We start from the raw sequence: 13,649 nt of genomic DNA on the forward strand, positions 1-13,649 counted from the left end.
GGGCTTTCTCTAGTTGCGGTGAGCGGGGGCTACTCTTCGTCGCGGTGTGCAGGCTTCTCCCTGCGGTGGCTTCCCTTGTTGCGGAGCAAGGGCTCTAGGCATGTGGGCTTCAGTAGTTGTGGTGCACAGGCTTAGTTGATCTGTGGCATGTGGGATCTTCCCCGACCAGGACTCGAACCAATGTCCCCTGCATTGGCAGGTGGATTCTTAACCACTGCACCATCAGGAAAGTCCTTCAACTACTCTTTTTACATGCTTTATCCAAAATTAGCTCTCTATAACGAGGCAATTCCTAAAAGTGTGCCTTTTTTCCTATCATATGATGTATCTGGGTAACAGGATAGGAGATAAAAGGGACTACTAGAGACCATAAAAGCCTACAAACTAATACTGTTTAATAAGCATACAGCATTAACAAGGAAAACAGTATAGCAGAGAGGTAAAGTGTCTTCTTTTTTTCTGTATCAGCTTATGATTAAATATATAAGAAACCAAGAACATACTTTCTTCTGATATTCTGGGAAACCTGCTTAACAGGTTATATATTATCAAAGACCTGGAGCAATCTTATAATCCAAAGATGTAACTCTAGGACTGCATTTAAATAGATGTGTTCCTTTGCAAAGTAAGAACTATGCAATGGCCTAAAGACAAATAAAGCTGGTTATCAAATTATACCATGGGTTGGCAAACTACACTGCTGAGCCAAATCCAGCCTGTGGACTGTTTATATACAGTCTCAAATGGTTTTAACATTTTAAAAGAGTTGTAAAAATCACACACACAAAGAACAAGCAATAGAGACTGTATGTGGCCTGTAAGGCCTAAAATGTTTACTACCTGGCCATTTACAGAATAGTTTGTCTGACTCTAAGTTTATATACCTGCTAAATTCCACCAGACTAGGCTGGATGCTGCGCACCTCTAACAGAGAGGCTGCAAACTATTTAACTTCCTTGGGCCTGGTGGCTCTATGACATAATTCTGGCAAGTGATAGTAAAGTGGTAGTTTTTGAGGGTTTCTGGGAAAACAAGCCAATTTTTTAAAGCATAAAATAGGTTTCCTAGGTATGAACTAGAGTTGTTAGTTTATCCTTAAGATTTTTGACTCCTTTACCAGGAAAGCAGACGTTTTCCCAGAAACCCTCAAAAACTACCACTTTACTATCACTTGCCAGAATTATGTCATAGAGCCACCAGGGCACGTGGGCTCAGTAGTTGTGGTTTCCGGGCTCTAGAGAGCAGGCTCAGTAGTTGTGGCGCATGGGCTTATTTGGTCTGCGGCATGTGGGATCTTCCTGGACCAGGGCTGGAACCCGTGTCCCCTGCATTGGCAGGCAGATTCTTAACCACTGCGCCACCAGGGAAGCCCTTACAGCCCTTCTTGCCAGTATTTAATATCAGGGTGTTTTTACATTTACTTGATTATTTGATTAATGTTTTCCCAGCCCTCCCATGTACTTCTCTATGGAGGCAGGGACCATGTTTATTTTTGTTCTTTACCATATCCTCAGTAGCACCTGGCATATGGTAGCAGGTATAGTAGAAGCTCAAAAAATAATCGCTGAATGAATATTGTCTGCAGGGAAACAACTGCAGCCAAGAGACCAACCCAGAGTATAACATAGTATAATATATTATAATATGACATGTTACAGCTAAATGTGGTAGCTAAAGGTAAAAAGTTAAAGCACACTAAAAGCAGAATTAGGCTTAAAAAAACATTTCAGAGTATGTTTTCATACTTCAGAGCATGTTTCATTTCAGAGTAAACTGTCTTGTGATTGAATTCTCAGTAATTCAATATACATTTATCAAAATGTTAAAATTCCCAAGATAATCATGAAGTAACCATAGGATGATGATTTTATTTCAATTACCAAGCAAACATTAAAACATTTCTTTGGTTATTCCACTCCCACATCTTTTAGAAGCTGTCATTTATTTATATAATGATATAAATAAAATATATATATACTGTACTGCAACACATGAAGAAACTTGAAAGGTGTTTTGAATCCTAGCAAGTACTAGTACGTAAGAAAAAAGTTACAGAAAAGTAAGTATTCCTACAAATCCCACATATAGTCTTTGGTAGTAGTGATAAACCCAGAGTACTTAACAGATGGGAAAGTTTTCAACTCAAAAATCTTAAGGATAAACTAACAACTCTAGTTCATACCTAGGAAACCTATTATATGCTTTAAAAAATTATTGGCTTGTTAAGCACAGAGGAAAATCAAAAGCCAGATGCTGAGTCAGATGCTTATTACTATGACAAAATGTCAGAATCAAAGGATGGTTTACAATCATATGAAAACAGAAAGTTCATAAAAGCAGATCTTAAGCAAACGGCAAGCATGAATAGACAGTAACGAAAGAACAAGAAAGCAAAGACTACCAAAGGCCAGTTATTAAGAGTTATAATTAGACAATGATTAGGAAGGACTAAATGGTTGTGAAGCAATTACATTATACCAATGAAAAAATTTTTAATGTTTAAGTTATAACAATTATCTAACAAGGAAATGCGAAGAAAGAGACAGTTATAGATCATTTAACTTTTTTTTTTTTTTTTTTTTTTTTTTTGCGGTACGGGGGCCTCTCACTGTTGTGGCCTCTCCCGTTGCGGAGCACAGGCTCCGGACGCGCAGGCTCAGCGGCCATGGCTCACAGGCCCAGCCGCTCCGCAGCATGTGGGATCCTCCTGGATCGGGGCACAAACCCGTGTCCCCTGCATTGGCAGGTGGACTCTCAACCACTGTGCCACCAGGGAAGCCCCATTTAACTTTTTTTTTGATAGCTAGAGCAGGGGTCGGCAAACTTTTTCTGTCATGGGCCAGAAAGTAAATATTTTAGGCTCTGCAGGCCATACAGTCTCTGTGGCGACTCCACAGCTCTGCCAACATAGTGCCAAAGCAGCCATAGACAATATATAACTGAATGAGCTGGGTGTGTGACAATCAACCTTTGTTTATGAACTCTGAACTTTCATATAATTTTCAGGTGTCACAAAATATTTTTCTTTTGATTTTTTACCATTTAAAAATGTAAAAAGCCATTCTTAGCTTGTGGGCCTGTACAAAAACCAGGCTGCAGGCCTGGTTTGGCCCATGGGCCACAGTTTGCCTACCCCTGAGTTAGAGGCATATCTAACTATGCTGTAGAAAAACAAACATCTTTGCAGCAGCAGGGCCCTTTATAGAGATATTTCAGCCTTGACAGCACAAGTCCTTCAATGTTTGTTTAGATTATAATGATGCAGAACTGAGCTAATACAAAAATAAAATAATGTAATTATGAAATCAGACTATTAACACTAGAAACTCTGAATCTTATGTCTGTTTAGTGCCTCCCAAAACAGTCCGATGAAAAACTTGTGAGACCAGGTATTATCCCAGATCCTAAAATGACTTTCCCATTAACTAGCTGAGAACTTATGGGACCTGCCATTAGTCCGACTATGCCTGAGTTTTCTCATCTCTGAAAGAGTGCTAATACCCCCTCTCACTAATATAAGCACTGCTGTAATAATAAATGAAAAATAATATATAAAAAGTGCTTTGAAAAGAAAAAATATTAGGTATTGTTATTTAAACTACCTGAAGGACTATCCTTTTGCCTCTGAAAAAACAGGAAAAACACGAAGACTAAGGAACTCTATGCTTCATTTAAAAATTGGTGAGGTGTCTGGTACCCTCAGATTGATCATCTCACTTGCTCCCTACTTCCCCCTTCCCAAAACTCCCCACAGTCCAAACTCAGAAGGTAGCTTGTAGGTATGTCCCTTTACTTTGTTACAATAAAAGCTTGAACAAACTATACTATAAAATACAGAATTTAAGCTTCTAAACTGTACCATGAGAGGCTGCACAAGTATACCAAAAAAACAAAAACAAAACCAAAACTAAAACAAAACAAAAAAATGAAAAAATCCCTAGAGAATTAAGACTTAAAAAAATATATTCACTAGAAATACAGATACAAGTTATTCTGCACATAAAGACGAATACCGTTCACCTTACCTGTGCTTTCTCCTGATGTTTTATCAGCACTGTTATTTGTAGCACTGAGGCGAACTATACTGGAAGAACTTTGATAATTGAGCTTAGGAAGACAATCAGCACTTCCCTTTGCACTCTCGCTCTCTGACACTGTAAAGATTAAAATGCAACTGTTAAGATGAAATCTATATACATCAGAGGAGCCACAAAGAGAAGTAGCTTTTAGTTCTAAATACTTCTACCAGAAAATACGTGATGAGAAAATATTGAACACCTCTATATCTATATTTGTCAATCACGAATAAGTGATACCATTCATTCAAGTCCTCAAGGTGTGTATCAAACAACTAAGTACTGGTCACACATGAGGTCCATGCATACATTTTATATTTCTTCTTTGGTTGTGAAACACTGCTTTGATGGGGGGAGGTAAGCAGGAAAAATATAAGTCACAGACCCTTAATAAAAGCACTAAATAAAAATATTGTTAAGCCCCAGAAGAGCCACTGTTTGAAGAAATATATATTTCTACTACAAGAGTAGTATTTGATTGGAGGGTGTTTTGCCACTGAGACTACAAACTTCACCCATGAAGTACTTGTACACTGGAATATTAGGTAGTGTAGAGGGCTTTTATAATGGGAGGAAATAGGAGTAACAATGGGAAAATGAAACATAAAATTAGTACTTTTACACTTAAAGTCACTCGACTTTTCTATTAATGTAAGCTCACAGTTTTATACAATATCAACTTAGTACCTACAGGAACTAGAATCACTCCCTTTCTTATCTTTTTCTTCTTGAATGTCCTCAGTAGATGTATCCCCTCTTCTAACTTCATCCTTAGATAGTGAATTATATCCAAGGTCAGACTGGCCACCTGGAAAAAGAAAAAGACAAAAAACCCTATGCTTTTTATCATAAACTTCTTTAGTAAGAAGAGCTGGAATTAGAAGCAACACGTTGGTGTTTAGATTTACTCATAGAAATTTTTCTGGATAACTTCCAGTTGAAAGCATTATTGTGTTAGCTCCTCTCCCATCTCTATTAACATAAGAAAGGGATGATCACAAAATAATTTATTTTTAGTTTCACAATGTAGTCAACAGTAATTATGTATGTTCACACTACTATCTGGACTCCAAAAGACACAGACAAACCACACATTCTTTATACAAGTCCATGACCTTTCTAGGTGAAGGTCTGAGATCCAGCTAAGCAATGGAGAAGAAAAATCTGCAGGGAACTCCTAACAAAACACTCACACACAGGTCACTGGAGCCAAATGTCTAAATCATCTAACCAAAAAAATGGGTTTATTTAAATTTATTGATAGGTAGTTATTCTGAAAATTCAACTGAATAATTACTGAATTGCACATGAGTACAAATACATGGGAATGAGAAAAAAATCTAGTGTTAAAGTTATTAAGAAAAGCAAACTTTGCATCAATATAAGAAAACTTCTAATACACTGTTCTGTTAAAGAGGCTCTCTGTTATTTTCAGCAAATTGTTTTCACTAGAGTAGCATCAAAATATAAGGTTTTGAATTCTAGTACTCTACCTTAGGAGACATGATTTTAAGTAAACCACTTAACCTTTTTGTTTGAATCTCAAGTTCCCAGATTTATAATATAAAAGGTTGTTATGATTATATGAGTATATGACTGCATAAAAAATGGTTTTATAAACTTGCAAAGAACTATCTAGAGAAATTGTATTAAGTATCATTAGGTATTTACTTTAATATCTTTGTTATAATTTTGAGTTTGGTATTTTTTCTAATCAGTTTCATCTCTATTTCCAAAGAAACTATAAATTACAAAACGTTAAGATAATCTTGATAAAATTCATGCTTTTATTATAAGGTTCTGCACTGCTTTAAGATGGACTTTTTTTTTTTTTTTTTGCGGTACACGGGCCTCTCACTGTTGTGGCCTCTCCTGTTGCGGAGCACAGGCTCCGGACGCGCAGGCTCAGCGGCCATGGCTCACGGGCCCAGCCACTCCGCAGCATGTGGGATCCTCCCGGACCGGGGCACGAACCCGTGTCCCCTGCATTGACAGGAGGACTCTCAACCACTGCGCCACCAGGGAAGCCCACTAAGATGGCCTTTTTTTTTTTTTTTTTGCTGTACGCGGGCCTCTCACTGTTGTGGCCTCTCCCGTTGCGGAGCACAGGCTCCGGAGGCGCAGGCTCAGCGGCCATGGCTCACGGGCCCAGCCGCTCCGCAGCATGTGGGATCTTCCCAGACCGGGGCACGAGCCCGTGTCCCCTGCATCGGCAGGCGGACTCTCAACCACTGCGCCACCAGGGAAGCCCTAAGATGGCCTTTTTAAAGGCCACAGTTAAAAACAAAAGATGGATTTCTTCATTTTTAAGAGATAATGCCTAAGGATGACTACTACAACTCTGTGATTAAATTCACAATTGCATGAACAAGAAACAAAACCAGGGCTTCCCTGGTGGTGCAGTGGTTGAGAGTCCGCCTGTCGATGCAGCGGACAAGGGTTTGTGCCCCGGTCCGGGAAGATCCCACATGCCGCGGAGTGGCTGGGCCCGTGAGCCATGGCTGCTGAGCCTGCGCATCCGGAGCCTGTGCTCCACAATGGGAGAGGCCACAACAATGAGAGGCCCGTGTACCACAGAAAAAAGAAAAAAAAAAAAAAAAGAAACAAAACCAGGCAAGGAAGAACAACATATCAAAGCACATAGCTTATATTTATTACTCTTAAAAGTATGCATAAAAGGAGACAGACCAACATAATGTTAAAATTTGCAGAGACAGAAGCCTCCATATTTTATTATTAATGCTTGGATTTTTAAATTTAAAGTTTCTGTCCATTAATAGGTAGCTCTTATACTGTATTCAAAAGTCATGTCTAATTTTTATAATGTAATAATGAAATGGACAGAATTACTTAAATAATTTAGGTGTATCAGTTTTAATAATACTTAGAGAAAGCTTATGTACAAATCTTATATTTTAATGAAATTAAGTCATCTTCAGTGCTAGAATGTTACAAGTTTTATGTATATTTTAAAATTTTCATTATAGCTTTTAATTTTAATATAGTTTAAGACTCGCAAGAAGTTGCAAAAAAAATACAGTAGAGAGAGTTCCTGTGTACCCTTTATCCAGCTTCCCTAAATGATAGTATCTTACATGAAACATGGGACACTGTTAAATCTTGGAAATTGATGTTGATATGGTATACTATTAACTCAGATCAGGGATCTAAGTTTCCTTTTTTAAAATCCTAACAACATTAAAAAAACTATAATAACATGTTCATAATACAAAGAAGAACTTATCCTAAGAAAATGATATGATAAAGAGACCTGTGTACTATCCAGAGTTAACTGGATTATCATGGACTAAACACTCGAATACTTTCTTAAACTTTCATTTCTATTCAAATAGAGAATGAATAAAATTGCATAGTTATTAAATACAATGTCATATGCCTACCATATAAAATTAAAAAGTGACAGTTACATATATCACTGAAAATTAAAATCTAAAAAAGACAGGCTAGCAAACCTAGTTTTTAAAATGTATTGTAATAAATGTATACATAAGCACACACAAACCTGTACTAGATCTATCATCAGAAGCATACACTTTGATTAAACCCGTATTAAAAGGTGCCTGCTCCACAGTGTGTGTCCCATGACCACTATCCATGCTGCCATGACTAACAGCATCCAGGTCACTGCCATCTGCTTAAGAACACAATTTGACAGCATTTTACTACTCACGGAGATACCAAAAATACATATTAGTTTGCTGCTCAAGTTAATAATCTACTAATACTGAACATGACAAGCGTCACATAATTAGCAAAATACAACTATAACAAAGAAACCTATTGTGAATTATTAACGAATACTAAAACAAGACCACCAAAGGTTGAAAATTTAACAGTTACAAGAAAATAAGTAAAATTTGGTGTTTTTTTAAATGGGAAGAACACTCTAATATTAGAATTTCCTTAATGGCAATAAAAACTAGAAAACATTCAATATTTTGAAACTAAAATTTCTAAAAAGTGGAAATTGTAACTAGTCAATTAATTTTAAAGAAAAAGTACAACATATACATCCCTTAAAAACTTCTAATTACCTGAGAGAGTTGTTTGTGATAAATGTGCATGTTTCTTTAAAGCTCTTTTGAACTGTGCTACTCCTAAAACAACGTTTCTCACTTTTGTCCAAAGAAAATAGCCACTACGACTCCTTGAAGGCCAGGTACTTTCCAAAACAGCCTATTCATTTGACAAAATAAAATAATTAGTAAAATAATTTTTATAAATGAACACCCACTGGCTTTAGAGTTAATCTAAAGAATAAGTAGATTGTATAATCCAAAATATCAATAGAACAAAAAAATCTTACTTCCAATTTACAAAATATATTTTAGATACTCTAAAATAAATACCAAATAACCCCTGCATCATTTATTTCTGCCATTAAACTAAGGTTGTAAAATCACAAAAGTTATACTCTTTCTCCATTAAGTCAAAATAATTACCTTATTATAATAACCATAAGTTATGGCATTGGGGTCAATACCAGCTTTCTGCATTTCAAACAGCACTCGAACTGCAAGCACTGGCTGATCATACTGCCCACAGAGCTGCATAAGAATGCGGTAGCACACCTGGAACACAGTAATTTCGAAAGTGTACAGAATCAAAATATCTATTACATAAATCTGGAATAAAATAATGCATTTTAAAGGATAATTGTTACCTCATCAGGTGGATCCATCTTCTTTGACTGCATTTTTTTAAGCACATCATAGGCTGTTTTCAGAGCCCTGACTTTTGAATGACATACTTTCACATAAGCTGGGAGACAAATAAACCACAGCCCGTAACAGTGACGCAGTAGACACCTAGACCACATCTGAGGAATGGAAGAGTACCTCTTGGCAATTTTATGGGCTGATTTAATTTCCTAGAAAAAATGCAAGGATCTTATTAATAAATTTGCACACTTAAGCATTCTTATCCTTAACTGAAGGCTGAACAAGTACAACTCACATGCTTTTATAATGTTTCCCTAACAAAATCTGTCTATAATTAATATATATTCAAGTCTCTGCTTTAATCTGTATTATACAATATGTAAAATAATGTTCTAGGACAAGAGAACTGGTTAATTTTTTGAAGTCAGATTACTCTAAATTTTCTTCAGAATGCTTCAGGGAGCATAAATGATCTACTAATAGTTATATATGGGGTAGTAAAGTATATTAAGGGAGGAAGAGTGTCAAATTTATTTTTGTTCTAATACTTGATTACATGAAGAATACAAAATCATCAAAGCACCTGTTTTGTTCTTCTGAACATGGGAGAAGGGCTACTAGGACTACTTGATTTTGAAGGCAATTTGCTCTTTTGTGTTTGTAGAAATCCTTCAGGTCTCTCAAATAAATTGTTCCTAAGAACTGGAAATCCATTATAGCTGTTTTTGAAAAGAAAAAAAAACAAATCTCAAGCACACATAGGTGATCATACTGGTTACAAGCTAAAAAAAAATTATGACCAATAACTTATTTTAACTTATTAACTTATTTTAACTATCTTTCTCCATCAGACTATGATATATATAATCAACAAATATTCACGCTAATGTTGCTTTTCTTACTATAATAATAAAAATGTAATAGCCAAATACAGATTCAAGTATGTATTTTGGAGGGAAAAAAGTGAAATACATTTAAATTTTGCTGAACTTGACACCAAACTCCAAAGTAACTCAAAAAAACTTTGTAAGTTAGTATTCATGTAAATAAATAGCAAACATATCAGATAATACGGGTAAAAGGCCCAACAAATCAATACTCTTTCACACAGGACAGTTATTAATATCACTGTTTGGATTAACATATTACTGTAGACTAACCTTCCTCTTAAAAAATGCAAATAACATAAGTCAACCAGGACAACCTATTACATTATCATGAATGGATTTAACTGGTTAGGTAAGCTGATTCAGGGCCTCATTTATGAGAAAGAAAATTGAAGAGGTTGGAGAAGAGGAACAAAGGTTAGAATAGGCAACTCTATGAGGAGGTGGGCCTAATTTGGGTGCTAGAGCAGAGTGTTTGGAGCATTTAAAAGGTAGCAGCAGCTGGGAAAAAGACATGCTAAAACGACAGAAGAAGCCCCTGAGGAGAAAACTTACCCTACTTTAGAATATTCTTAAAGGCATATAAATAGTTTTAATTAACTAAGAAGAAAACTAACTATAATAAAAGATAAACTATATCTATTATACATTATTATAGGAAAATCCAGTAGAATAAGAAAATATTAGTCATGACTGAATGTTAAGTAGGAATAAAATAGCAATGAAGTTCAGGAAAACTATGTCCCCTAAGAAAATTCACTGTATGTACATGGTGTGATAATAAGACCATTCTGTGTATCTTATGGAAACTTATTGTCTTATCATTTTATACAGACAATGCAAGTATATGAGTTACCTCCTACTAACAGGATCCACTGTGCCCATTAAAGACACTTAAGGTTTTTTCCAATGATGAGTATGATTACAACAAAATTATATTAGTAGTCTCAAGGGAAAAAAAATGACTTAGATTCTTTAAAAAATGGGAACTTTTTAAGCTAAGTAATTTTCTTATTAAAGGACTAAATCTAAAGGTAAATTTTAAATTAAAAAGTTAAAACCAAACCACAAAAAGAAAAACAAACTATATTAGTGAAATATACCAAAAGAAGTCTTAGAAGTATATAATGTACGGAAGAGATAAAAGAAATGAGATCTTGTTTAGAAAGAAAAAGAAGAGAAATTATGAGAAATATTTTAAATGTCTGAGAAAAGGCAGACTTCTAAAAATTGATATGAGCAATATCATCAATATATAAAAATTAAGGGTAGGAATCAGGTGGCTTATGAATTAATCAACATTCACAAACATCTGTTACACCACTTTTTCATCTATAAAAAGAAGAATTCAATCCAAGTTATAAATGAGGATGTCCTGAAAAATCCCTTTTCAATGAAAATAACAAACTGTGACTTAATGAATAATAGATGTAAAATGGTTTTAGAATCTTTAAATAAGAAATTATTATTGGAGAATTTAAAAAATCTAAAAAAAATTAGTTATAACAAATGTTATATATATCTGTGTGTATGTATATAAATACATATCTAGATATATAGATGTATAATAAATCTACCTCTATCATAACCCTATCACTGTGCTCAGAGTTTTTCACTTTCCCACTAGAATTGAAAACGAGACCAGTGGATCATTCAAGTCTATACCAAGCACTTAGCACAATACCTGACCAAATTTCCTAAATTAACAATGACCAATCCCAATAGTTCTGAATTTCCTTGACTTTATAAAACTCATGGAAAAATTAAAAGCCTAAAAAAATCATATCATCCAAATCAAGGCCACAAATATCGACTCTAAATTAGATTTAATCATTTTTTTAAAAATTGAAGTACAGTTGATAATCCTTTTGTAAACCAAGGTTACATTAACCAGCCTGTGTTGGGGGAGGGGATGAAAGTGAGGAAACCAGCCTTAGGGAGAAACAAAAATAAAAATTCTGTAATAAAAGTGCTGCATTTTGGTGGGGTGGGCCCTAACTTCTTAATCAACATTTATGAGAACATATACTTATGCAGATATAGAGAGCTTCTTAAGTCTATAGAATGCAAAATTATATATTTTTTCTTTTTATACCTCAAAACTTAGTAATGGATGTGGGATAAGCTTGCTTACCACCTAAAAATTAGGGATCTGTAAAGTTTGGATTTTTGAAAATACCACAGTCCTTAGAAAGCTACGTCACAGATGATGGATTGCTTCTCTCTTTCAATCTCAAACATTCTGCCTCTTGAATACCTGTACTGTAAAGGGGGTTCTTCACCATTGGGTAGATGGGGGATCTCAGGTGGTGTTACAAAAACAGTATGTTCACTTTTGAAAGATTCATCCAGTTCTATAAGTCGCACTTCACCACTCTTGTCCATATCCACCTGAAGGAGTTTAAAAAACATACATTAAAAAAATACATTCGCCAGACAAGTGTTTGTCTATAGGGGAATGGTTAAATAAACCATTTACACAACTGGATACAAAGGAACTATTTTTTTTTAAAAAAAAAGAATGAGCAAGTCCTCTACGTAGCACTACATAAAGCTCTCCAGGATAATTAAGTGAAAATAATAAGATTCAGGACATTGTATATAGTATACTATCTTTTAAGTAAGAAAGAGGGAAAAATTTTTTTCAATTAAATAAAAAGAAAGAGGGAAAAGTAAGAACACATATTCATTTTTTGCTTGTAGTCACATAAAGAAATACTGAAGAATACTTAAAAAAAAAAAAAAAGAGGGACTTCCCTGGCGGTCCAGTGGTTACGACGCTGCGCTTCCACTGCAGGAGATGCAGGTTCGATCCCTGGTCGGGAACTAAGATCCTGCATGCCACGCAGCAGCGCGGCCAAAAATAGGAAAAAAAAAAAGTAATTATCTGTTTGGCTAAGGGGAGATGAAGGGAGTGGACAAGAATGGGACACGACCAGATTTCCCAATTTATACCTTTTAATGTTATTTTTGCATTTTGAATAATGAAAATGTATTCAAGAAATACTATTTTTAAAAATATTATTATATTAACATATAATATTAAAATGTACGTGTGTGTGTGTTGAGAATACTGGGTTCTGTCTTTGATTTCTACTAAATATAACGAATTTCCCTAAGTTCTTCCAGCATATGTAGAAGCACATTTGAATTAAATTCTAGTCACATCAATATTTAAAGCATTTTAGTAGTACTGTTTCCCCTAGATACTCTATGGTAATAGTCATAAAAAATAAAAACTTCATAGAATCTAAACTTCCCAAAAGGCATTCATAAACTAAAGAGCACGACATTGATATTAATTTAAACCAGATGTCAAACACAAAATGACAGATGACAAAATATAACCCACAGAACTTTTCCAGGTTAGACAGAATTAATGTCACATACTAGCCAGGAATAAATGGGAAAAAAAGAATTATTAACAAGTTAAATCTTAAGATAAGGATTTAGGGCAGAGTATACCAAAAAAGGACAGTGACAGCTTTAAAGTTTTTCTAACTTTTAAGAAGAGTTGATACATTCAGAGTCTTCTTATATAAATTGTTGTTTATAATTTCACAGCATTACATGCTGTAATCTCTAGTATCAACGAATGTTTTTAATGGTGTATCCAGACATTTTAGACAACAATTAAGGCGAGTTTCAGAATTATAATTAATGACAGGAGAAAATGTTCACAAAATAATGATAAATGAAAAAATCATACTACTAAATAATATAAATGTGTGTGTGTATACACACACACACAGAATGTGATTCTAATTTTTTTGAGTGTCCCTATATCTGTTATATAGATATATTTCTGAATGTGCACACTTTCTCTCATACTCACAGATGCACATACACATCTGTTATCAAAATGTTACCTATGGGTGATGGTATTACTGGCAATTAATTTTCTTTATATTGTTATTTGCTTTCCAATTAAAAATAATGAATATTATTTTTATTTGCTTTTTAAAAATTACAAAAGTAATAAATGCTCAGAATAAAAATTTAAA

The 13,649-nt window shown here is 34.7% G+C and overlaps 1 protein-coding gene across 4 annotated transcripts in view; it reads right to left on the reverse strand.

Moving 5' to 3' along the window:
• The window catches only part of DENND4A (DENN domain containing 4A), a gene marked incomplete at both ends in the record, with an annotated part of 97,188 nt that overhangs the window by 30,566 nt on the left and 52,973 nt on the right, over positions 1 to 13,649 (reverse strand). For 2 of the 4 annotated variants that reach the window (XM_079700159.1, XM_079700160.1), the window contains 7 exons: positions 4,026 to 4,154; positions 4,768 to 4,884; positions 8,132 to 8,273; positions 8,540 to 8,668; positions 8,761 to 8,967; positions 9,342 to 9,477; positions 11,903 to 12,036. In XM_079700159.1, the coding sequence (XP_079556285.1) occupies positions 4,026 to 4,154; positions 4,768 to 4,884; positions 8,132 to 8,273; positions 8,540 to 8,668; positions 8,761 to 8,967; positions 9,342 to 9,477; positions 11,903 to 12,036 (994 nt within the window). Of the gene's footprint in view, positions 1 to 4,025; positions 4,155 to 4,767; positions 4,885 to 7,599; positions 7,732 to 8,131; positions 8,274 to 8,539; positions 8,669 to 8,760; positions 8,968 to 9,341; positions 9,478 to 11,902; positions 12,037 to 13,649 lie in introns of all 4 variants that reach the window. The other 2 variants (XM_079700158.1, XM_079700157.1) reach the window with 2 other exon arrangements.

This window comes from Hyperoodon ampullatus, assembly GCF_949752795.1.
Source record: "Hyperoodon ampullatus genome assembly, chromosome: 3".
In the NCBI taxonomy this organism is placed as follows: Eukaryota; Metazoa; Chordata; class Mammalia; order Artiodactyla; family Ziphiidae; genus Hyperoodon; species Hyperoodon ampullatus.